At 36.5% G+C, this 26581-nt stretch overlaps 2 protein-coding genes across 3 annotated transcripts in view; one reads left to right on the top strand and one right to left on the bottom strand.

Annotated features, from left to right (window-relative positions):
• The window catches only part of CEP83 (centrosomal protein 83), a 113305-nt gene extending 90209 nt beyond the window's left edge, over positions 1–23096 (top strand). For both annotated transcript variants that reach the window (XM_033118247.1, XM_033118246.1), the window contains 6 exons: positions 6553–6628; positions 7927–8084; positions 9701–9830; positions 19778–19881; positions 21359–21551; positions 22406–23096. In XM_033118247.1, the coding sequence (XP_032974138.1) occupies positions 6553–6628; positions 7927–8084; positions 9701–9830; positions 19778–19881; positions 21359–21551; positions 22406–22510 (766 nt within the window). In that variant the 3' untranslated portion in view covers positions 22511–23096. The remainder of the gene's footprint in view (positions 1–6552; positions 6629–7926; positions 8085–9700; positions 9831–19777; positions 19882–21358; positions 21552–22405) is intronic.
• A 2621-nt stretch (positions 23097–25717) lies between these two features.
• The window catches only part of PLXNC1 (plexin C1), a 140369-nt gene continuing 139505 nt past the window's right edge, over positions 25718–26581 (bottom strand). Inside the window, exon 31 of the mRNA XM_033117193.1 lies at positions 25718–26194. Coding sequence (XP_032973084.1) covers positions 26090–26194 — 105 coding nt within the window. The 3' untranslated portion in view covers positions 25718–26089. The remainder of the gene's footprint in view (positions 26195–26581) is intronic.

Genomic DNA, 26581 nt, shown 5'->3' with positions numbered 1-26581 from the left:
GATTTTGTTAATTAATGTCTACTCTCTTTTTATCTTAGTCAGTCTAGCCAAGCGTTTGTCAATTTTGTTAATCTTTTCAAAGAACCAGCTCTTTGTCACATTAATTATTTCTATTTTCCTTTCTCTATTTCATTTAGTTCTGCTCTGATTTTTGTTATTTCCTTTCTTCTGCTGATCTTGGGTTTCACTTGTTCTTCGTTTTCTAGTTCTTTAAGGTGTAACATGAGGTTATTCATTTGGGATTTTTCTTGTTTCTTGAGATAGGCCTGTAATGATATAAATTTCCCTCTTAAAACTGCTTTCACTGCATCCCAAAAATTTTGGTAGGATGTATTTTCATTCTCATTTGTTTCTATGTATCGTTTGATCTCTCCTCTAATTTCTTCTTTGACCTGGTCGTTCTTTAAAAGTATTAAAAATCTTTAAAAATATTTAAAAATCTCCATGTATTTTTGTGTTTTTTCCTGCTTTCTTTTTGCAGTTGATATCCAATTTCAAAGCCTTGTGATCAGAGAAGATGCTTGGTATGATTTCAATCTTCTTAATTTGCTGAGCCTGATTTTATGTCCCAATATATGGTCTATCCTTGAGAATGTTCCATGTACACCAGAAAAGAATGTATAGTCTGATGTTTTAGGATGAAGTGCTCTATATGTGTCAATTATGTCCATTTCATCTAATGTGTCATTTAGGGCTGCTATTTGATGATCTATCCATATCTGTCAATGATGTATTTAAGTCCCCTAGTATAATTGTGTTTTGGTCCATTTCTCCCTTTAGTTCTGTTAGTAGTTGCTTGGTATATTTCGGTGCTCCCTGATTGGGGGCATAAATATTGATGACTGTTATGTCTTCTTGTTGTATAGTGCCCTTTACCATTATGAAATGTCCATCTTTGTCTCTTGTTATCTTTTTCACCTTGAAGTCTGTTTCATCTGATATCATTATGGCTACACCTGATTTTCTCTGGGTACCATTTGCTTGGAGTGTCAATTTCCACCCTTTCACTTTGAGTCTATGCTTGTCCTTGTAGCTGAGATGTGTCTCTTGGAGACATCATATGGTTGGGTTTAGTTTTTTGATCCAGTCTGCTACTCTTTGCTTTTTTATTGGTGAGTTCAGTTCATTTACATTTAGGGGGATTATTGATATGTGAGGATTTCCTCCTTAGTTTTCTGGTAAGGCTGTGTCTCCATTGTTTCTTTGCCTTTTTGTTGTTGTCTGTTATTTCTGTGTGGTGGTATTCTATGATGTTTCCCTCTGTTACTTCTTTTATTACAGTATATATTTCAGTTCTGGATTTTTTTTGAGTGGTTACCCTTAAGTTTATGTAAAAGAAAGTTTGATATTTAGAATATTCCATTTTCTTCAGCACACTTACTTTCTCCATTCCCATATTCCGGTTCAGGCCTTTACTCTCCCCCTTTTTATGTTTTGGTTGCCACAAATTGTCCCTGTTGATGGTGGTCGAATAGCCTCCTTTAGTATTTCTTGTAGTGCAGGTCGTGTATTAGAAAATTCTCTCAGCTTCTGTATGTCTGGAAAGGTCTTTATTCCTCCTTCATATCTAAAGGATATCTTTGCTGGATATATTATTCTTGGCTCATAATTTCTCTTTCATTAGTTTGAATATTTGGTTCCACTCCCTCCTGGCTTGTAGAGTTTCTGTTGAAAAATCTGATGATAATCTAATGGGCTTTCCTTTGTAGGTTACCGTCTTCTTTTCCCTGGCTGCCTTGAGGATTCTTTCTTTGTCGTTGATTTTAGACAGCTTCAAGACAATGTGCCTTGGAGAAGGCCTGTTCGGATTGAGGTAATTAGGTGTTCTATTTGCTTCTTGGATTCGAGGATCCAGTTCTGTCCACAAGTTTGGGAAGTTCTCATCAACAATTTGTTTGAATATATTCCTTGTTCCCTTCTCTCTTTCTTCTCCTTCTGGTATGCCCATTATTCTTATATTGCTCTTTCTGAGGAGTCAGAAAGTTCTTGTAGAGTTCTTTCATTTCTTTTAAATCTCAATTCTCTTTCTTCTTACATCTGTGTAATTTCCAGGTTTCTATCTTCGATGTCACTGATTCTTTCCTCCATCTGGCCAAGTCTACTACCTAAGCTGGTTATTTCATTCTTAATTTCTTCTATTGAGTTCTTAATCTCCAGAAATTCTATTTGGTTCTTTTTAAAAATTTCAGTCTCTTTCGTAAAATGCTCATGTTGTTCTTTGATTGTGTTTCTGAGTTCATTAAATTGCCTTTCTGTGTTTTCTTGCATCTCGTTGAGTTTTTTCAGAACTGCACTCTCGAATTCTCTGTCATTTAAGTCACATATTTCCATATCTTTAAGTTCCTTTTCTGGAGACTTCTCACTTTCTTTCTGAGCTGTCTTGTTGCCTTGGTTATTCATGGCAATTACTGATTTACTATTTCTTTTCCTAGACATCTACAGGAGTGGCTTCTGCAACAGGTTGATGGGGAGAGGTCTTTCTTTTGTTTTCCAGTACTTGTTGGTAGAATATTTTATTTTCTCTCCGACTGCAGTATTTTTTTCTCTCTCACACAGTAGTGCTATGTTTTCTCTGCACTGTTCCTTCTTCTCCCCGGGGGGATTCCCTGGGAGACGGGCTTCTCCTCTGTTAATAGTTCGCCTGGGTCACAGGGCGCAGTGTCTTTGTGGGTAAGCGGAGAGCTTTTGAAGTTCCAAAGCTCTTCCTGCACCAGGTTCAGAGCCTGTATGTTTCAGCAGTTCTGTTTCCTCCTGCAGGGATCCACCCAGATAGGTGGGGCCAGGGGCGGGGTGAGTTGTGAGAGGTGGCCCAGAGCAATGGCGGTGACCACCACCACAGCCTGTTCTGCTTCCACAGCTCCCTCCCTTTTGCCGGAACTAGTTGGGCTGCGAATCTGTGTCTGCGGTCCACAGTTCTCAGAACAGCAAATATTCTGTTCTTTTGATCTGACACTGCTACTGTTCTGCTTCTATCACCGGACAGGTGGGGGCGGGGCGAGCTCTGGGAGAGTAAGGAGGGGGCGGCTAGTCTCAGTGCCTAAGGCTTCCGTTTTGTGCTCGGCAGTGAGGGCTTAAACCACCGTTTTCAGCCTTCTTCCCTCAGTCTTTCTCCAAGGTCTCTGCCGTGAGCGTTGGGTTCAGCCATGTTATATGCTGCCCCCTCAGCCCTGTGGGCCATAAGCGGAGCCCTAGCAGTCCCTAGTTCTTCTATCTCCCTCAGCTGCAGTAGTTCCAGGATGCAGCGAGCTCGGAGCACTGAGTTAGGTCTGCATCCTGCACCCGCCTGGCTCCATCTCCGCACTTCTCCCTTCCCTCCTCCCCCGCTCACGCAGTTCGCCCACCTTTAGGTGATTTCAGTAGTGGGCCTCTTCCTCTTGCCTGTCTGCTGTGCAGGGAGTCCTTTTGTGGAGTTATTGTTGTTCGATTAGTTGTAAATTCCAGGGGAGCTTTACAGAGGCTCACCTCATGCCGCCATTTTGATCCACTTTCAACCCTTTCATTTTTATTGGTAAAAGTATCTAGTGCTTATTTTCTTATCTGCTTTAAATGTATCTATAGATGATGTGTTTTAATTATTATTTTTTTAGAAGTTCTCTCATTTCAATATGTATTTTCCTTTTCACCAAAGAGTTGTTTAATAGAAGATGTATTAATAGAAGTTGCAGTTGTTTAATAGATGGTGAAACTAATGGTTTCCTAGGGCTACCATAACAAAATACCATAGACAGGGTGGTTTAAACAACAGAAATGTATCTCCTTACAGTTTTGGAGGCTGGAAGTCTGAGATTTCAAGGTGTTGTCAGCTCTGGTTTCTCCTGAGGCCTCTCTCCTTGGCTGGCAGCTAGTCACCTTCTTGCTGTGTCCTCTCATGGCTTTATCTCTGTGCACATGTATCCCTGTACCTCTCCTTCTTATAAGGACACAAGTCATATTTGGTCAGGACCTACCCATATGAGCTCATTTAATTTAGCCAGTAGTTATCTCTTTAGAGCCCCGTCTCCCAATACAATCACATTCTGAATTGCTTGTGGGTTAAGACACACAATTGTGTGGAGACACAATTCAGTACATAACAAGGTTTTTGAATTTCCAATTGGGAGGGCTTTTTTCTGTCTTATTTTGTTGTTAATTTCTAATTTTATTTTGTTAATTTCTAGTTTTATTTATAGCGTATTGTTTCTATTTCTATTTTATGGAACACAGTAATGTTTTGTTTGTGACATAGTATATCAGGGCTAGGACTAGAGGCACCCAGGGTGAAAAATGAGGCACCAAGGGTGAAAAATGTAGGAACACACCCACTCTTACATGTTGACACTGCACTTGGAGGTGTCCTAGAGTGAGTCTGAAAGTTTGCACCCCGGGTACCTTATTTGCCTCACCCCGTGATTTGCTCAGTCCTTCATCTCAGTCCTGTAATACATGATCGATTTTTGTGAGTGTTACATAAGGACTAGAAGAGAAAGTGTTCAATTATAAGAATATAAAGTTTGATATATAAATCTATAAGATCTACCTTATTAGCTATGCTGTTTAGGTCTTCTGTGTACTTATTTTTTTGTCCGCTTGATTTTTCTTGTACAAAGAGTGATATTAAAGTGTCCTATTATTATTTAGTGTGTTTGTATCTAGACTCCTTGCGTTCCTTGTAGTTTTTTTGCTTCATAAAAGTGATTGCTGTATTATTTGGTATAGAGATAATCGTAACAATTATATCTTAATTATGAATTGTGGCTGTTAGCACTTAAAAGTGCTTTTGTTATTTAAAATTTTTTTTTGCGTGAATTTTGCTTGTCTGATATCATCATTACTCCTGTTTTCTTATTGTTTCCATTTGCCTCGTATACCTTTGTTTGTGTCCTTATTTTTAGTGTTTCACAATCACTTAATTTTTCAAATGTGTCTTTTATGTGTGACACATAGTTGGGTCTTGTTTTGGAGCCAAATTAGCGATCTTTTTATTTGAATGGCTGAGTTCAGTCCATCCACATGCAGTGAGCCCATGCTGATGCAAAGTCAGGAGCGTGAGCAACCTCTGACTGGTATGTAGAATTATTGTCCTCTTTTTACTTACAGATGTTTTGAAGTTTGGCCATTTTCTGTCTTCCATTGTGAAGGATGTGGTTTTGTGTGGCTTTATTTGTTCTCCTTGCTTTTCTGTATTGTTTTGCAGAACATATGGGTAACACAGAACTAGACATCTGCTATTATCTTCAGCTACCTGGAAGTCCCCTATATCTATTTTTATTTTTTAAATCTAAAAAATTAATAACTTCCTCATTATGTAGATTAAAATGGAGAGGTTTTTAAATATTGTGGTTTAGGATATGTTTTGGGACAAGGTTTTTTGTTCTCATTACTCTGGAAAGAATTACCTCAGGCAGAGATACATATATTATTTACGAATGTCAGGTGCTATGAACTATTAATTTAAATGTTAGGTTCTACAATTCTAGAATCATATATCTGTAATGGATTTTGAGAGCCAACCTTGTTCTACTCTTTGCTTTCAGGGAGGTACATTTTTCCAGCTGTTGAGGACAGAAAAGGTTTTTATCTCTCCCTGACAATCTCCAGAAAGGAAAGACAGACCCATGCCAGGAACCTCATTCTAATGCTTTTTCCTATTATGGTCCCATAGTTTGGCCAGTTAGAATCTTTTCTGTTAGAATTTAAGCCTGTTTCTTCTGGTTTGGGCTTCTGTTGCCATAGTAATAAAATGTTCAGCATTCTGTCATTACTTGAAGATAATAATGAACTTGACCCTTAGGTTTTTTGTGTTTTTGCTATGTAAAACAGCTTCATTTCGTTAGCTTTTCTTTCATATAAATCATTTTCTATTCCATTAGTCACTTTGATAATTTTTCTTTGATTTCTCTTCAGTTTCTCCAGATCATTTACAGTGTGTTATTGACCCCAACTTATTTTAAAATAAGGACATGGTAACCAACATAAAATGCAGCAAGAGTAATTTGCAAAATTTGCATGACTTTTTTTTAATGGTTTCTAATTGTGTTTTTCCCATGGCAGTACTGATTTTTCTGATTTATAAATCTAACTACATCAACCAGATCTGTTTTGACCATTTGTTAAAATAATGATAATTGCAGTTTGTCTCATTTAGAATTTGTAAGATAGCATCTCCTAAACTGGATTACTTTCTGATGCCTTAGTGACATGTTACGCACCTTTCACCAGAGGCCATTTGCTCAGGCTGTTGTTCCCCTATGTTTATCAGAATTCTGCTCATCAGATTCTAATTTCCAGGTAGTTTCCTCTCATCTTCCTAGACAGACCTGATTTCTCATCTTCTGTATGCCCATAGTTTGTAGATTTTTCCATAACTCATGCAAAAATTTATGTTGAATTTTAGTTATATGTGAACACAATTTGGCTGCCTAAAGTCAAAATCTTCATCATTGTATCTCTACCAGTTTTCACAGCACAATGCCTGGTGTTAATATGGGTACTCAGTAAAATGATTGTGTAATCCAGTGAAATATATGAACTATGGATTCTTAATACTGTCTTTTGTTGGATTGTGATCTTCAGGTTAAAACTTCAACAACAAATTGTGAATATTGAAAATGCGGAGAAAGAGAAAAATGAAAATTCTGACCTGAAACAGGTATAATTTAAGCAAACATTTTTCTTTTCTTTTTTTAATTAAATTTCTTTGGGTGACTTGGTTAATAAAATTATGTAGGTTTCAAGTGTACAGTTCTATAATACATCATCTGTATATTACATTGTGTATTCACCACCCAAAGTCAAATCCTCTTTTACCATATATTTCCCTCCTTTACTCTTTTCTCTCTCCCCCAACCCTCCCTCCTTTCCCTCTGCTGACCACTAAACTGATGTCTGTGAGTTTTTGTTTGTTTATTTGACTTGTTCGTTTGTTGCTTTGCTTTTATTTTTAAGTGATTCTTTAAATCTGTATTTTGAATCTTTATTGGAATTTTACATATCGGTATTCTGAAAATTTAATCACTACAATTTATAACGAAGTGATGAAGTTGATGTGTAAAGATAAAATGTTTAAACTCTAGCTTAGAAAACTTGTTTTGCTAACTGCTGTTCCAGATCACTGACTAAAGCCAGTATGGCAATAAAATGAATTGTAATCTTTTTGCTGGTGGAGGGTCTTGCCTTCAGTTTGTAAAAAATGCAACATCTGTGAAGTGCAGTAAAGCAAAGCACAATAAAACTAGGTGTGCCTGTAGCTACTTTTCATGAGAGAAAGTACTCCCAGATAAAAGTAACTAGGGATGGAGAAAAAGCCTGAGTGACATTTCATGGTCTGATACTCTGTAGAGGCCAGGCAGTCCTGGCTGTTCATTAGGTTTCTCAGAGCATCTTTCTTCTACCCAACGCTGGATGCTTAGAAACTACTGAAAAACAATGGAAGAGTGATGCTTCCTGTTTTTATAATTCCTGAGTGTTCAGAAAGCTGAACCCTGGCAGAGTTGCTGATCACCGGGGATGTGGGAATGGGACAACGGATCTCCTTAGCTTTCCCAGCTGACCTCCTTTTAAAATTTGTTCTTTTCTATGAGGCTAGAGGCAGTCCCATAGGAGACTCTCTCTAGTTGTTGGATTCTCTTTTCTCACCCCCCTACTCTCCTCTAATAACCCTTCTCTGCACTCCCAGTACCTCTTCCTGCCTGCTTATTTTTGGAAGAAGAGAGAGGACTCTGGCAGACTGAGGAATATGGTTCTTGATAGTTTCTGGTTATATTAAGAAATGATCCTGCGCTAATGGAACCTAATGCTGCTGCTGTTTATTATTTCATTTCAGGGTGTCCTCAAGGGCACATCAGTTGGGTGGGGCATTTATGACGGAAGATGCTTACATCCCCTGCCTCTTACACTCCACTGGAATTTATTTAGTGGCCTTACAGTTCTCTTCTTTCTTCTTTTAAGCAAATCAGTGGTTTGCAGATCCAAGTGACCTCACTAGCTCAGTCGGAGAATGAGTTGCTGAATTCAAACCAAATACTGAAGGAAATGGTGGAGCGATTAAAACAGGAATGCCGAAATTTAAGAAGCCAAGCTGAAAAAGCACAGCTGGAAGTTGAAAAGTAGAGTTTGCTTTCTTTATGTACAAACTGTTCTTTCTGCTATATTATGTATAGTTATTTTAATGATGATTCCGTGTCAAATTTGTCTTGGGAACTAGTTACAAATACCCTTTGACATTGTACAGTGGTCTGAGGTAATGTACTTAATCCATTTCTAGAAAATGAGCTTTATGGACTTGTGAATTGTTTTGTTTTTTTTTTAAAAAAAGACATTTAGGGAAGAAGTCCTTTTAAAATTCTGCCTGACCACAGTATTCTGAAAACCCTCAAAGAAAAATTTCTTTAGTGATTAAGTAAATCAATACGTTTTTTACTTTAGGTATCTAAATTATTCTTCTGAATGTGGACAACAGAAAAAAATATATATTCGTGTGCAAAACTTACTTTCTAGAATTAAAACTATAATCTTTTGAGTTTTCCATTTGAAAAGCTCATTTACTTGTTTATGTTTTTAGGTCTTGAAACTTGTTAGTAGTAGACAGTATAGTAAACTGGTCAGGAGAGGATTTTGGTGACATCCCAGATCTTATGTTCTCCGGAAAATTTTGTTTAGATAAGGTAGAAAACTACTATTTTGTGTTTGCTTTGTCTTTATAACATGTCAGTTTTTATTTGAATCCACAAAATATTTTCAGATTTGTTCTTCTGAAGGCTACCTTGCCACATAAATCTTTCTTACCTTCATTTTTTATGTTATTTCATATTTTAAGGCTTGCCCATGTATTAATATATATAGTTGAATTTCAAGAAAATGAGTAAGATATTTTGTCTATAATGTGTTGTGACATTCCACAAGGTCCAAATTATTTTGCTTACATTTTGTAAGAAATAGAACTTTGTATCTTGAAATTGTCAAGTATTTGATTGAAATGTGCTTAAGAATTCTAATGACAATATCACTGGCAAATTTACGTAATTCCTCATTGGTTTCTGAATGTTATTCATAGGATCGTAAAGCAGAAAATAGCGGGACTAGGGTTCAGTAGAATGTGATTTTGGTCCCAGCTAAGACCCTTAAAATCTGTATGACTGATGGCTTATAATCTGACTTCTCAGAATTTATAAATCTCATTTGTACTGCCTATAGTAAGGATACTAAAAATCACGTAAAGTATGCAGAAGAGCTTTAAAGATGTAAGTTGTTATGATGTTACCTTAAAATACCAGTGATAGGAACTTTAGCCAGAAAACATTCCTCATTAAGACTTGTTACCAGGGTTGGTTTTTTAGCTGCCTGACTTAGCCTTAGTGTGTATAGCTTGGTGTTTATCATGGTTCAGAGCTGGTTATCGAGTGTTTGTCCTGCTATTGACCAGGTATAAGTCTTCAAGCAAGTTCATTAACTGCTCTAAGCTTCAGTTTCCTCGTTTATAGAATGGAGATGATTGAAGGACCTACCTCAGGGCTTATTATGAAAAATAAATGATAAGCACAGTGCCTGGTTCCTAAGAAGTGCTCACTATCACTGAATGATTAGCAGAGTGGTCAGGCAAGAATGCCTACAGTTGGATAATTAAGGATGTAGTGAATCAGGTAGTAAGTTTGATTATACTGGTGATAGTATCTATTTAACCGTAAGAGTTAACTTCCATGTTTTGCATATATTCTTCTGACAGGACATTGGAAGAGAAACACATACAGTGGTTGGAAGAAAAGCATAAGCTTCATGAACGTATTACAGACAGAGAAGAAAAGTATAATCAAGCTAAAGAGAAACTGCAGCGAGCTGCGATTGCCCAGAAAAAGGCAAGAGGCTCTTATTAAAGTGATTTCTATAAAGTAAAGCATAATTTACTATTTTAGGAGAATAAAATGTATAATTAAAACTGAGATTTTACTGGTGTGTTTAATTTGATACTTAAACATGACGTTTGGCTGTCAACCTTGCGTAGATAAATTGGGAAAATCCAAACTGCTCAACCAGGTTTATTTCTAAATTTTGTGTACATGTTAGTTTTTCAGAGCCAACATGCATTTTTCCACAGAGAGTGTTTTTCAGTGCTAACGTTTCAAGACCAGCCCATACAAGTCTTATTTAACCCATTCTGCGCTTAAATTACAGGGCAATTAGGCCTGTTTCAGCTGTGCTTAACTAACACTTATAATATCGTTTTTTGTAGTTAAAATGCTTTTTTGTTTCCAACTCAGGAATATAGGAGCAAGCGTCTCCTTGCCTCAGCAGGAGGAGCTAGGACTGCTCCTGGCTCCTGAAATAGGCACAGTATTTTCCACAGCCACGATCCTTTGTAAGCTTCACTTTGCAGGCGTATTTTCTCCAGAACTTAAAAACTTTGTTTCCTTAGAAATAGTCCAGGGCATCATGGAAATAATGTAATTACATGATTCGCCTGTCAGTGGTTTTCAACTTTTTTTCTACTTTAACAAACCCAAGGGATGTAGCATGGCCCCGTCAGTAACTGTTACTCACTGTGGCAGTGGTTCGCTCCTTATTTTCAACAATATTGGCGAATGTGTGTTGAGGGGAGGTAATGATACCAAAAAAAATCCCACAAATGAGTTGATAAGTCTCCATTTGAAATTCCTTTAGTAGTGGCTCTGGGTTGGGGAAGGTGAGATCTGAGATGAGAGGAAAGGGCTTCTAGGCATCGCCGTACCGGGATCTTAATGTCTGTGTGTTTATTGAAAAGGTTAGCTGTTCATATTTGCATAAGAGAACTGTAAAACATTTACATATTTTGAATTTAGAAACCAAGGACATAGTTCCCAGTACCTGTTTATGTTATTAGATATAACTACCAGATGCATTCTGATCGTTGGAGTGACAACATGAGAAATATGTCATTCCTTCCCCACGTTCTTGTTTTTTGAATATTGTGCTTTTCTTTCCGTGATGCTAAAAGTAGTATAACATCGAGATTAGAAAATAGCACTTACTATGTGGACGTTCCAGTGTCTTATATTCATATATAAATACTTGTTGTTTTTCTTTGTGTATACAACTTTCTTTCAGGCCATGTAAGTACTGAGCATTGTATGAGTATTGTTGGGATTCCAGTGAACTTTTTTATGACTTGGGATGATAGAAATTCTATTTATGCTTCCTTGTACTGTTTGAAACGTAGAAGCCTCTGAAGCCAGATGTTAGCTAGAAATCACTAGAAATTATAAGAGCTGACGTGGTCTTTTACAGAGAACTTTTTATGTTGAGATTTTAGAGATACGTATCTTAGAGATCAGATTCTAATTATTGAGGTTAGTTTGGGTTGACTTCTTTTGGAGCAAAAGTGACATCCAGTGGTGAGAGAGATTATCAGCTAATCACAGGTAAACCAGAAATAGAGAAGGAGGTGATATTTTAAGAAGCCTGCAAAATAACCTTTCATTGGTATTATGAACTAGGATGAATGTTTTTCCTATTTCAATACCTCCCAAATGATGAGTGTGAACGTAGTAAATATCCATTTCACTTCTTAAAATGTGATCTGTGGATTATGGTTTGAAATCACAGAAATTGTTAAACTCAGTGGAGTGAAATAATTATGACCCAGAGCCGTTCCACTGTGTGGGACACTGCCCTAGAGGCTTACAACTTTACATCAAGTAAAGTGGAAAAACAGACAATATATATGACATAGAAATACAATAAAATATTTGTAACTATATGAAATTTTAGGGCTGGGAGGAACTTCGCGTTCAGATAGTTTTTAGAGATTAGGAAATTGAAGTGGTAGGTAGCCAAGGTAACTTGACTAATAAGAATCATCACTGTAATTAAAACCTGTATCTTTCTATTCTCAATCCTGTGCTTTTTCTACGCTGTTACTCTTCTAATTTCCCACTTTCTTTGATTCCAAATACTTTACTGTTTTTGTCTCCATTGTAGCCATAATAACAAGTTATAACTACTATGGGGCAGAAATCATAATCCTTTAGAGTTACTTTCCTGTGAGAGGTTCTTGTAATTGGGGAATAGCAGCTTTAGTTTTTCCTCCCAGGCTAGATAAGATGGCTCACTGTTTATTTATGGCTCCAACCTTCTAAACAAAAAGCTTATGTCATTTCTGGTAAGTGTTTTTTGGTAGAGCCTTTGTATAATGATATTTTGCTGTGTTGATTTGTTTGGAAAAGCTTAAGCAGGTGTATTGAGTTGGATGCCCTTCTGTAGGTGATGACGTCTCTGTATTTTCTCCGCACATTGAAGTGTGAGTATGAAGAGAGATCTCTTGGTATGAGCACAATGCGTTGTGCTTTTCCATTTGAAGCACTTGAAGTGACAACTTATTTTTATTCTAAGGTATATCTCTCTAAAATAATTATTGGTTTGATACTTGTATGAATTTTTAAAAAAAATGAACCATAGTCTTGAAATTGTAAAGTATCTATTGACTATGTCGTGTGGGATAGCATTATGTTACACACTGAGGGGAAAATAAAAGCCATGATTAATTCCTGCCCTTATTATATGACCAAATAATCTAATTGGAGAAATAAGATAACATGCAATATCTAACGAATACTGTTAATCACTTTCAAGTGATCTGTACGGACACAAACGTTTGAGAACTAGTATGCCAGAGAGAAGAAAACTTGAAGACAGGGCGCCCAGTTAGGAGGCGATTATAATAAACTTAAAATGAGGTAAGAAGTCTGGAATTTTGGATTTGAGGTATAGGAATGAAAATGAAGAGTGACTTCCAGAAGTATTCTGAAGGAAAAAAAAAAGTATCTGGTGCTAAATAAGAAGCAGGAAAAAAATTGAAGTATTTTAGCTGCGAGAGGGAGGATACAAGTGGAGTTGTCATATTGGAGTTAAGAAAATGTGTCAGTTGAGTAGAAAGAGGAGATATATTTGATTAAACACATGTCAGATATAAAATGACGGCAGTATGTCCATGTAGACATGTCCTACACCCGTATGGGCAGATATTGTGTAGATAACTAGAAATAATGGAATGTAAAGCTTGGAGATAGTAATTCAGATTAGAGATGTATAATTAAGCACTTGACTTTGGACATGATAGAACAATAAAAGGACTAAAAACTAAGTTGACTTGGAAAGAGGAGCTTGATTTAATGGAGAATGGTCATAGAGATACAAGCTGTAGTGTGGTGTGGTAGAAGCCACAGGATAAGGAAGGTATCAGAGATACCTTCATGGCATTGAGCATGATTACTGGAAAGAGTTCATTGAAGTTGGCCAGGTGGTGAAAGGGGAATCCAGCTTTGATGCTTGCATCAAAAAAAACATAAAACAAAATAAAACCACACACACAAAAAACCATGCACACAAATGTTTATAGCAGCTTTATTCACTGTTGCTCAGACTTAGAAGCAACCAAGACAGCCTTCAGTAGGTGAATGGATAAAAAAAATCTGTGCTATATCATACAATGAAATATTTATTCAGTAATAAAAAGAATCTATCACATCATGCAAAGACATGGAGGAACCTTGAATACATATTGCTAAATGAAAGAAGCAAATCTGAAAAGACTACATACTGTATGATTTCAACTATCTGACATTTTAGAAAAGCCAAAACTATAGAGACAGAAAAAAAAAAAGAGTGGTTGTAGGGGTGGAAGGTAGGGATGAATAGGTGGAGCACAGGGAATTTTTAGGGCAGTGAAACTATTCTGTATGAAACTGTAATAGTCAGTACATGACATTATACATTTGACAAAACCCATAGAATTATACAACACAAAGAGTGAAAATGTAAACTATGGACTTCAGTTAATAATAATGTATCAATGTTGGTTCATCAATTTTAGCAAACGTACCACACCAATGTAAAATGTTAATAACCGGAAACTATGAAGGGAGAGACTATATGGGATCTCTCTCTACTTCCTGTTAAATATTCCTGTAAGCTTAAACTGCTCTAAGTCTGTTAATAATAATAACCCCAACCACATAAGGAAATATGATAACGTTAAAAATCAAGAGAAATTATAGCCAACATAAGCAGACCCTCCTCCCCAAAGAGGATCCAGGTAATGGAATTATCAGATACAGACTTTAAAATTACCATGTTGTATATACTCAGAAATAAAGGGAAAGCTTGAGAATTGTAATGGAAAACTAGAAACCATTTTTAAAAATGGCAAGTTTAGAACTAAAAAACACAACTGAATTATGAACTCAGTGGATAGATTTAACAGCAGGCATCATCATCATCATCATAATCAAGATATGAGTGGAAATTAATGAAAGAGAAAATATACAAAAGAGAAAATTTTAAATGCTAAGAGTTGAATTTGTGAAAAGATTGATGAAACTGATAAAGCCTTAGCCTGATTCTCCCCAAACTCCCCAAAGGATAGGTAGTTAGGTATGTAGATAGTAGGTATATAAACACAAATGAACAATATCATAAATAAGACAAGAGTATCACCACACATAAATATTAGAACAAAAAGGATATTAAAAACAACTATGCTGGGCCCGGCCCAGTAGCTCAGGTGGTTGGAGCTCTGTGCTCCTAACTCCGAAGGCTGCCGGTTCAATTCCCACGTGGGCCAGTGGGCTCTCAACCACAAAGTTGCCAGTTCAACTCCTCGAGTCCCACAAGGGATGGTGGGCTCTGCCCCCTGCATCTAAGATTGAACACGGCACCTTGAGCTGAGCTGCCGCTGAGCTCCCAGATGGCTCAGTTGGTTGGAGCTCATCCTCTCAACCACAGGGTTGCTGGTTTGACTCCCATAAGGGATGGTGGGCTGCGCCCCCTGCAACTAACAACTGCAACTGGACCTGCGCTCTCCACAACTAAGACTGAAAGGACAACTTGACTTGGAAAAAAGTCCTGGAAGTACACACTGTTCCCCAATAAAAGTCCTGTTAAAAAAAAAAAGTTAAATAAAAATTAAAATTTAAAAAATAAAAACGACTATGCTAATTATGCAATTAGATGAAATGAACAAATTCCTTGAAGAGCATCTTAACAAAACAAATACAAGAAGAATTAGAAAATCTGAATAGTCCTAAGTCTGTTTAGAAATTGAATCCTTAAGTTAAAACTTTCTACAGAGGAAATGCCTAGCTCATTTGGCTTCACTGATAAATTTCTTACAAATACTTAAGGAAGAAATAGTACTATTTGTAACACAAACTCTTCAAGTAATAAAAAAGAAAAATATCCCCACTTATTTTATGAGTTTATAACCTGATAGCGTCATTATAAGAAAAAATTACATCGCCAACATAGATGTAAAAGTCTTAAATATTAGGAAACTGAATCCAGTGAAACATGAAAATGATAATATATCATGAGCATGTAGGGTTTATTATAGGAATATAAGATGGCTTAACGTTCAGAATTGATCAATGTAATTCAACACCCTAACAGAACAAAGAAAACTTTGTGATCATCTTAATAGACACAGAAAAACAATTTGACAAAATTTAACACTCTTACATGATAAAAATTCTTTATTAAAATAGGAATAAAAGGGATATTTGTTATCTATAAAATTCCTACAGCTAACATCATACTTATTGATTAGATACTTAGTGTTTACTTCTGACCAAGTTCAGGAACAAGGCAAGTATGTTCACTATCACCATTTTGTTCAACATTTTATTGGAAGCCCTAGCTAGTGTAATAAGACAAGAAAAAGAAATAAAAGATATAACAGTGGAAAAAAGGGAAATTGTCATTCACAGATGACATCATTATGAATAAAAATATAAATCTAACTTAATATGTGCAATTTAAAAGTTGCTGGGTCAGGTAACAAATATCAGTTACCATTTTTTGGATTAGCCTATTTACTTTATTATTTCTAACAATTCTGTAAATAATAGCTAATATTAAGTATTCATATGAATAATTTTAGTATGCTTGCCCTCTTATGCTATTACAGGGCACAACAATTTTTTTTGAGACATAACTGACATATAACATTAGTTTCAACAACATGATGAGGTGATATTTGTATGGGTTTACATCTCAATAAACCCATCTCGTAAGTTTAAAATACCTTAAGTTGAAAATGCATTTCTTACACCTAACTACTGAATATCATAGCTTACCCTAGTCTACCTTAAACGTGCTCAGAACACTTACATTAGCCTATAGTTGGGCAAAATCATCTAACACAAAGCCTGTTTTATAATAAAGTGTTGAATATCTCATATAATTATGTGTATTGCTTTTGCACCATCGTAAAGTTGAAAAATCGTAACCATCGTAAGTTGGGGGATGTCTGTATTGTGAAATGGTCATCACAATAAGTTTAGTTAGCATTCATCACCATTACAAAAATTTTTCTTCTTATGAGAAATTTAAGGTTTACTCTCAGCAACTTTCAAATATACAATAGTGTTATTAACTGTAATCACCATGCTGTACATTACCTCCTCAGAGTTTATTGTCTAACTGGAAGTTTGTACCTTTTGACCCTGTTTTTGACCAGTTTGACCCACCCTCTACCCCCTGCCTCTGACAACCACCAGTCCATTCTCTGTTTCTGTGAGCTCAGGGTTTGTTTTGTTTTAGATTCCACAACAGGTGACATCATAATGGTATTTTATCTTTCTATGTCTGGCTTATTTCACTTAGCAAAATTTCCTTCTTTTTTATAGTTGAATAATACTCGTGTGTGTGTGTGTGTGTGTGTGTGTGTGTGTGTGTATCACATTTTCTTTATTCATCTGTTGATAGATTGAGGTTGCTTCTATTCTTGGCTATTGTAAATAATGCTGCAGTGCACATGAGGGGTACATACATCTTTTCAAGTTAGTGTTTTGTTTTCTTGGGATAAGTACCCAGAAGTGGAATTGCTGTATTATATGGTGGTTCTGTCTTTAATTTTTTGAAGACCCTCCATACTGTTTTCCATAGTGGCTGCACTAATCTGCATTCCCACCAACAGTTGTTATTGTTATTACTCCACAGCCTCTCCAACACTTGTTATAACTTGTCTTGTTGATCATAGCTATTCTAACAAGTGTGAAGTGATATCTCATTGTGGTTTTGATTTGCATTTCCCTGATAGGTTATCTTTCTTTACATACAAAACGAACAAACAGAAAATAAGATATTTAAATACCATTTATACTAGCGTAAAAAACATAAAATATTTAGGAACAACTCTAGTGAAAGATGTGCAAATCTAGTGAAAGATCTACATTGAAAACTACAGATGTTGCTAAGAAAAATTAAAGACCTACATAAAATTATACCATGCTTATGATTTGGAAGAGTCAATATTATTAAGATGTCAGTTTTCCCCAAATTAATCTGTAGGTTGAATGTAATCCTAATCAAATTGTAAGCAAAAGCTGAGTTCTTTGTGGAAATTAGAAAGTAGATGTAAAATTCATAGAAAAGTACCAAGGACTAGAATGACCAAGGCAATCTAGAGCAACAACAAAGCTGGAGGAGTTACACTGCTAGATATTAAGATTTATTATAAGCTACAGTAATTAAAACAGTGTAGTATTGGCATAAGGCTAGACAAACAAATGGAACAGAATAGTCCAGAAATGGACCCAGAAGTATAGGAACACCTGATTTAACACAAAGAACCACTGCATTTCAGTAGGGAGACGGCCCTTTTAATAAAGGGTGCTGAGTCCGTGGTTGTTCTTAGCCCAGTCTCATTAGATTAAAAATGAACCACAGACCCAAATGTGAAAAGTTAAAAAAAAAATAAAGCTGCGGAAGAAAACGTGGGGAGAAAAATCTATAAGTAAAGATTTCTTAAACAGGACATTAAAAGCACTAACCAGCCATAAAAGATCTGGTGGATAGTTAGGATTTCATTAAAATTAAGGACTTCTTTTTATAAAATGATACTCTTAAGAGAAAGAATATGTTACCACAGACTCGGAGAATGTCATTCTGCAATACATGTATCTGACAAAGGATTCATATTCTGGATATATAAAGAACAACAAATCAATAAACAGAATACTCAGAAAGTTTTTAAACAGGCAGGAGACTAGCACAGGCACTTCAAAAAGGGGTTTTCCAGACAGCCAGTCTGCATAAGAAAAGGTATTCACCCTCATTGGATGTCAGGCAAATGCAAATGAAAACTGCCTTGACCGTACCCTTATACGCCACCAGACTAGCTAAGGTATAAAAGACTGACCATGCCACACGTTGGCAAGGATGCAGAGCAGTGGGAACGCGCATGTGTTGCTGGTGGGCATAGAATTAGTAGAATCACTTAAGAAAACTGGCATTATTTACTCAAGTTAAGACATGTGTACTGTATGACTCACTCATCCACTCAAGAGAAGTGAGTACATATATCCACTAAAAACATGTTCAGGAATGTTCACAGAAACTTGATTCTTAATAGTCTCAAAATGAAAACATTCAAATGTTCTTCAAAGAATTGGTAAAATGTGGTGTATTTATAAAATGGATGACAACATAATGGAAAAGAACTGTGACATGCAGTAACACGGCTTAATCATGTAGATAAAATGTTGAACAACAAAAACTCCAGATACAGAAAAGTATATGCTGTATGATTTCTTTGATATGGGAGGGTGGATGGATAGACAGAGTTCTAAATTACCAGTAACCTAGAAATATATATGCATGGTTAAGGACAGAAGAGTGGTTCCTTTGTCAGAGTAGAAGGGAGGGTGCTGGAGGGTGGGAAGCAATGGGAAGCGTGAGAAGGAATGCCGAGTACAGTGTTAGTTCCCAGCTGGAAGTAACCGCGATGACCCTTCCAAGTGGACTGGGTAAATACAATAAACTAATGTAATCATTACTAGAATGCAATGTGCAGTAATGAATTAACTTTACCTGTAAGCAATAGGGCGAATAAATCTCACAATATTGAGTGGAAAAAAAAAGCCATTTGTAAGAAAATATATACTATGTTTCCACTCACAGGACGTTCAGAAATAGGCAAACCTAAACTGGAGCTCTGGAAGTGAATTCGTAGGTTACCTTCTCAGAGGACAGAGATGATGGAGATTAAAAGGAGGAGAGGAGGAACGCTTCTGGTTTAGCTGTGCTCTTGACCTTTGAGGTCATAATACCAGCATTTGCTTTGTGGTTTTACATTTTCCTTTACATTTCTGTTGTGTGCATTTTTCTGTAAGCCTGTTATACTGTAATAAAAAGAGTTAGAAAACAAATACCTACCAGGTGTGTAGCTTCTAAAGAATATGCAACATGTATAGATGTTTTGCATTATACATAGAAAATTTTCCCTTTGTAAAGTTTAATTTTTTTTCTTTTTTTAGTATTTAGGAAGGCATACTTTTAAACTGAAATACATCTATAATCTTAGCTTTCTGATCCTTTAATTTACTGCTTTGGTAGCAATTTATCAGTTGCAAATATGCTTTTAATTGTAAATTTTGTTTTAGTTCTTTTACACATGATATATCTTCTGTGAAAACGAAGAGCTCATGATTCCTTATCAGGTGATAGGCAAACTCATTAGTAAAATTTGACTCCTTCCCTTTTTAGATTTTTTATTTGAAGCAATTTAGTTATTGATACCAGTTTTCTGGTTTGGCATTCATAATAGCTCTGTTTGTCACATTGAGGTTATAAGGCACATAAATCTGTGGTTTATTATCTTCGTAATTTTCAGTAAGAATCATATCTACTAATCTTTGTTCTTAGTAGTCACAGAAAACACTCATCTCTAAATAAAATTGTTTTGATGAGTAAAATAGTCACTATATAATTTTGTTCAAATAAGAAATTATGGATTCACATACTTGTTCATATTAATTGTGTCTCTTTCTAGAGAAAATCTCTTCATGAAAACAAATTGAAGAGACTGCAGGAGAAAGTAGAAATCTTGGAGGCAAAGAGAGAAGAATTGGAAACAGAAAATCAGGTGTTAAATAGGTAATGTGTTAGTTTGTATATGTGCCCCATGTGGTTATTTTAATATTATAGAACTTTGTGTCTGAGTATAATGCATTTTGTTTTCTTTTAAAATGTATATTTAAAAGAATACATTATATTCCTAATTCTTTGTTCTTGTTATTTTTCTTTCTGACTGAATGTTCCCTCAAACCAAAAGGTCTCTAACACCTGCCAGCTCGGGACTGGCAGGAAAGGCCAGTCACTGGCTTCGGTAGCCCCGAGTGGTGTGAGTTCTTGCTGCTCTGACAAGACATTTGGAGTGGTCACATAGTTCTAAAATTGTGGCTACAACTTGGAATCAAAGATCAGTTTTTGATTTGATGTGGAAAAATATTACTGGCCTATACTTCTGGTTTTTCATTTACATCCAAGCACAGCCAATAACCTGCCTCATTTACATTTTTGAGCAGAGATTTACCTGACTAAATTAGTTGTAGTAGCATTGTATTCATTGTATTACCCATTTGATTCAATACAAAAAAAATCTTTCAAAATGTGGCTAATTAGTAGTAGCCCTCAGCATTTAGACAGTGTCAGACTTTTCTATAATGGAAATGGCCTGTAGTAGCAAACAGTGATGTTTTACAATGTGCACTGGTCTTCTTGGGTATAATTATAACCAAAATGTGAACAGCTGTTTTTTAGAACAAGCAAGAGGTTTCTAGACTGTGGAATTGATGCCAATTTTATAATACTCTGCTCCAAAGTAAGATGCCATCACGTCCATTCTAAAACAAAATTCAACTTACTACCTCTTTCATAACTATTAATTTTGAAATATTATCACTTCAAGATTGGGCAGCTATCTCACAGATCACCTAGAAACTTGAGTGGTTTTGAAACTATATTTGATTATTGCTGTGATTGATGGTCAAGAAATTTAGGTCCAAAAAGAGGATCTGTGAAGGCCTGAAAAGTTAGCATTTTTATCCATGTCATTTTTCCGTAAAGTTGGGACTTCACCTTTTTCATTAGCTGCATTTAAAAAAATTAGGTTGAATATGAAATTTGCTATATTCGACCATATTTCAACTAAAAAGAAAAGGCAATTTCTTAAGATTCAACCTCGTGTTTTCTTCTTTTTCTGTTTGATTCCTTCTGTCAAATAATGCACCCTTTAGATTTAAGTTGTCTCCTTTAAGTTTCAGGATTCATGAATTGGGGAGTAGAGTGGAAATGAAAATAAAAGTATCAAGAGATTTTTAAATTTTTGATTAATTGGCAAATAAAACTTTAAAATGACTTGATAGCTTACAATGAATGCTAATGATACATATGATTAAGATGTCATATTTCTGTTTATCTTTCTTGATAAACAAGAGTTTTATATGTTATAAACAGATGAACCTTATCATTTAGAAACCTTCTCTTTCTATTTAAAATTCTGTGAACCATGCTGTTCTTCAGTAGAGTATGACTGTATTAAAGAACAGAAACACTTTTATTTCTTTTTAAGACAAAATGTTCCATTTGAAGAATATACAAGACTTCAAAAAAGACTCAAGGATATACAGAGAAGACATAATGAATTTCGAAGTTTAATTTTGGTTCCTAACATACCTCCAGCAGTGTCATCCATCAATCCTGTTAGCTTTCAATCATCAGCCGTGGTTCCCAGCATGGAACTAGCCTTTCCTCCTCATGTGCAGGTATGACATTTATTGTAGGGGAAAGAACTTAGGCAAACATGCCCCTAAGTTTTTACCTGTTACCAGGGAAATTTGCTGAGAAGCAAAGTAGACTTGAATGTATTCTCTCCTTTACTGATAGTGCGAGGAGTAAACTTGAGGCAATTGAAAGGAAGGAACTTGATTGATGAGCATTGGAGTAATCTATCTAGAGTTATAGCTCACTCATACAATACTAACTACCGAGCATTTACTAATGCACGGTGCATTTTCCATACAATATTTAATCCTAATGAAAAATGCTTTTAGAGAAGGTATTATTATTCCCAATTTCAACCTCTATCTGTCTGAGTCCAAAACCTGGGCTAATTCTTCTGTATTGGGTCCCCAAGATATTGAAGCAATCCAATTAATGGGATGATTTTCAGAAGATGAACTATTAATAAGTGGTTACATTTACAGTGCTGTAAGGGCACCAGAGACTTTAGTGACTGCCTTGACTCTCAGAGCAAGTGCTTTGTTTAGAATCAACTGCTGTTGAACTCCAGTCTTATTAGCAAGTCGTCATATAAGTACACCTAGGCCCTGCACAGTATTTTCTGATTCACTCCCTGGTGAATATAGACCTAGAGAGGGATAGATTTGGGGTTTTGCTTAAGGCAGGAGAGAAGCAAGGACTAACTAGTTAGTAGTCTGGCCCAAGCTGCTGTGTTCTGAGGCTGCTAAAATGGTCATCCTTTCCTGGCCAGGTGCGGCAGGCAGGCCTGAATACAAGAGGGCTGGCGCTGCTGTCTAAGGTTTTTTCCACCAGTTTTTCTAACAGGCTTTTTCTGAGCCTTTTCTGCTCCCCCCCCTCCCTTTTCTGTGATTTTCAGGAGGAACAGCATCAAAGGGAACTCTCTCTGCTTCGGAAAAGACTAGAAGAACTAGAAACAACACAAAGAAAACAACTAGAGGAACTTGGATCCCCTGGAGAATGATGTTTTGGAGAAAAGGCAGATCAAAAGGAATGAAATGAGTGACTCAATAAAGCTTGAAGTTTTAACATCTGTGGCATTTAGATACTTTATTACTGTTTGCCAAAACACTTAAATTTGCCTCAAGAAAAGGTACGAGCTACATGCTGGATTGCACCTGTGTTAGGATTTTAGGATTATACTAATGACAAGTGAAGCATTAAAACAGCTTCAGAGATATTTAGAATATTTATTGACAACCCTTTGAGAATGTAAAAAATAATGAATAAATGAAAGGAACTAATTAGGAATCAAGTTTAAAAATTATTCCATTAATTTTACTTTGTTGAATTTTTTTTGGCATTTTGCCTGAAACATGCCCATATTGAATTCCCTCTTCTTCTTTGAGATGCTCAGTAAACAGCATCAGTAAACATTTTCTGGTTTACTATATACAAGGGTTATAAACCTCTAGTTGTTGGAAAAAAGGACAATTTAAAAGTCAGCATAAAAAAATACAACTTAAAACATCTAAATATGTATTCATTACAAAATGCTACCTTTTCTAAAAGCTGTATGCGTATAATTTATTAAAGATCTTAATATTTTTCTACCTACCCGTATTGTCTTGTGTTTGATGTTATTTCAATCATACAGTATGCTTTTAGCAATGTAGATCTCACTGATTTTGATACATGAGTTAGAACGAATAGAAAATAACAAAGTACAAATAATTAAACCCCATGGCTTTATAAAACAAGGGCCATTCATTATAAAACTTGAACCCAGTGGGGTCCCTTTAGAAGTATTGTTGGTATGTGACGTTGCTTCCCACTGCTTTGGATCTAACCAGATTATTATAAATGTTTTATGTCTGTGCATCCCTACGTATGCCGTCACTTGCTTTTGGATGTAACATCATCTTTTAAAGGAATTCGGCTGGAATAACTTTACGACAACAAGGCAAAGCTCAAGTCTGTCAAACCAAGTGGGATGTTCATTATCCAGAAGTTTTCCTGATCAAAAGTCCAAGTTGATACTGGAGGCCGGCAATGTAATTGAGCAGGCCTCAGCATCACTTAGAAGAAACTAGACTGACTGACTACATCATATAGCTGCTTATTCCCATAGTGTGTGCAATTACAGTTTGTTCCTGGAAAACAATTTCCATGCAGCCACTTCGAATAAAAAAATCTATTATAACTAGAGAATTTGAAACAAAAAAAAAGACATACACAGTCCATACTTACATCAAAATGTTTATTTTGGATATAGACATTTAAAACATTCATCTCCAAGAACAGCTTCAATCAAGTATACAATAAGAAATAGACTTGAACTTCCTAATACAGAAAAGGTAACAGGATCAGTCTTTAAATGCTGCCGTAGACACTAGTGTTAGGAAAAACAAAAGTTTATAAGTGGTTTTTGCACCAAAAAAATATGCAAAGAAACTTGAAACTAGAAATTGTTTGCCATTTGTTTCTCTGGTTGCTGTTACTATAGACTGATTGTCTCCAGCACACTCGAATTTGGCCATTGACGTCGTTTGGCGAATGTGGTTCACATAGTGCCTTTCACTGGAGGATTGACAAACACGCTACATAGATTAGTGAGTCTTCACACCACCTCAGTGAGGTAGGACAGGAATAGACAGAAATAGGCACAAAGAGGTAAGGGACTCGCCCGGAGACCCTAGCCACACAGCCCCCGGAAGAGGCGGGCCGTCTCCCCACAGGCCTCATGCCGGGGAGCTGGACAGGGACACCCTCGTGTCGCATGGACTGGCACTGACCAAGAGGAAGCGTCCTCAGCATTCTGTACCCTACAGAAGGGGAAGTCTTGTGGGCAACTCTCCTACCGTCGGCTCTCAGCAATCCTGCTGCCATGCCCTTACGAATGCCTTCACCCCACGACTAGCAGCCTTAGATGCGGGCCAGACCTCTCACCTTCACACTCACGAGGAACTTATTTGGTAGTAGTTTTGAGGTGTGTCCATTGGACGGACAGCGGTCAAAAGCGAGGGGTTGGGAAAGTGCCTGTCAGGACAGTCACTGCTTATGTTCTCTGATCGTTTGCTGAGGTGTCACCTCGCACTTTCTACCAGCTATTGAGGAGCAAAACACATTGCATTTCTCTAAGACAGATTCACATGGAAATCCTGATAATCCATACAGTGTTGGTAAATGATTTTAAGGAATGTGTGACCCAAGCTTTATTTGCTACTTGAAAAGACTGCTTTCCTAAGTCTGGGATTTGGAGCGCCTCGGGTACAAGGTGCCACGTAAGGAAAGTTTGAGAGTTGCCAATTACACTCTTCACTTCTGACTTACTAGAAGGAAAACACAGTGGTATTAAAATTGGTCATGAGCAGCAAAAATTCAGGAATAAAAAATTGGTAATAAAAAGACCAGTGTAACAGGATAGAGAATTCTTTAAAAAGAAAGGCATGAATAAAATGAGTACTTTTAATTCTCTTGTGAGGAATACTTCCAAAAAGTACATAGTAAGACTAAGATACCAAGTTTTAGACTAATATTTTTTAGGCCTTGGGCCGCAAATATATATATATATTCATATATAATACTCCAGTGTGAACAGCAATTTCATGAAATGTAAAACGTATCTTTTTTTTTTTTTTTAAATCACACACAAGTATTTATAACCACAGGGTTCACCAGAAATCTAAAGCAAGGAGACACTAGTATAGAAATGTAGGATTAGGGGAGTCATTTACTCTTCCACAGACCTGATCAAAGTTTTTAGACAGAAAGAAACTAATGATTTTTTTAAACAGTAGCCAACATGTCTGCTATCAAATACATTTAGTATGAAAAAATAAAGTGAAAGCAAGGGAACACACCTTAAGACAAAGTGTCTAGATAAAACGCACTGTGCATTTAAAGAAAGCCTCCTCATGCTCCTTGCTTTAGAGCTCCTTAGTGAAATGGAGGTGAGCAGGATGGAATGCAGTTGGTGACCACTGAAAAACAGGAGCCCTTTCAACAATGTTGCAACACTGTTAGTTTTTGGTTTAAAAACACACACACACACTCACACTCACAAATGCTAAGTGTCTACTACCAATTTCTGTGGTCAGCTTTTCCAAGAACAGGGGAAAAGTTTCAATACTGCAAATCCTCGGGGTTGCCCTAACACCTCCACCTTGTTTCCAAATGACTCATTTCACATTTTGTTTTGCTCATTGGCAGTGTTCCTTCTCTGCAGATGTGCAGTGTAGTCTACAAGTGCTATATAGCTGTAGTTTCCAAACAAAACCACTTACATCATTGTGCTTAAGTGGCGACTGTAGTTGTAGGACTGACACTTGCTTACTGGCCCTGTGTTCTCTGTAAACAAGGCGGCTGTTGGCAACAACCACTTCAGCTCTATTCACAGAAGGGTTCCCACAGCACACACACAGGCACTGTAGTTGGTATGCTTTCTGAAAGCTGTGCATGTGCCTGGGTCTCTTAAAAAGACAGTGCTCAAAGTGGAACCTATGTGCAAACTTAAAAAATGAACGACAGAGTAGCTCAAGCAGCCATTTTGCTCCCAAGTCGTCTGAAGAACTTTGCCAGAGTAAGCCAGGCCCCAGAGTTACTACATCCACTTGCATTTCTTCTTTTCATCAAATAAGACTTTTACATGCAAGAGTTGTTTCTGAGCTTCTTCCAGCCCTCGATCTCTTTCTAGTTTATTTAGGATCTGTTGACAATTAGAATAGTTATTTTAGATATTGTGGTTTTAACATTACAATTTTTTTTTTTTTTTACATTCCTGATGCTGTGGTAAAATCTGTATGAAGCAGATGCCAACATATTCTTCGATCATTTACATACTCACTTTGCAAGTTGTTTTGCTAGGTCATTATCACAGGATCAACAACACTTTGGCTTAAAATAGAAGCTTGCAAGAAATACCAACTAGTTGCTTACAACATGGGGCCAGACTTCCAAGGCCCTGTTTTGTGCAGTATGTCACAGCCATTCCAAGCACAGCAAGCATTCCTGGGCAGCCAACATGCAGGCAAGTATTTCTTCTTAAATGCAGCAGGCAGGGGCATCCTGGTCAGATTCCAGTATTCCCCTCCCC

Source organism: Rhinolophus ferrumequinum, chromosome 10 (assembly GCF_004115265.2).
Source record: "Rhinolophus ferrumequinum isolate MPI-CBG mRhiFer1 chromosome 10, mRhiFer1_v1.p, whole genome shotgun sequence".
Taxonomy (NCBI): Eukaryota; Metazoa; Chordata; class Mammalia; order Chiroptera; family Rhinolophidae; genus Rhinolophus; species Rhinolophus ferrumequinum.
Note: the sequence above shows the minus strand (reverse complement) of the source record. Positions and strands in the feature narration are given on the sequence as shown.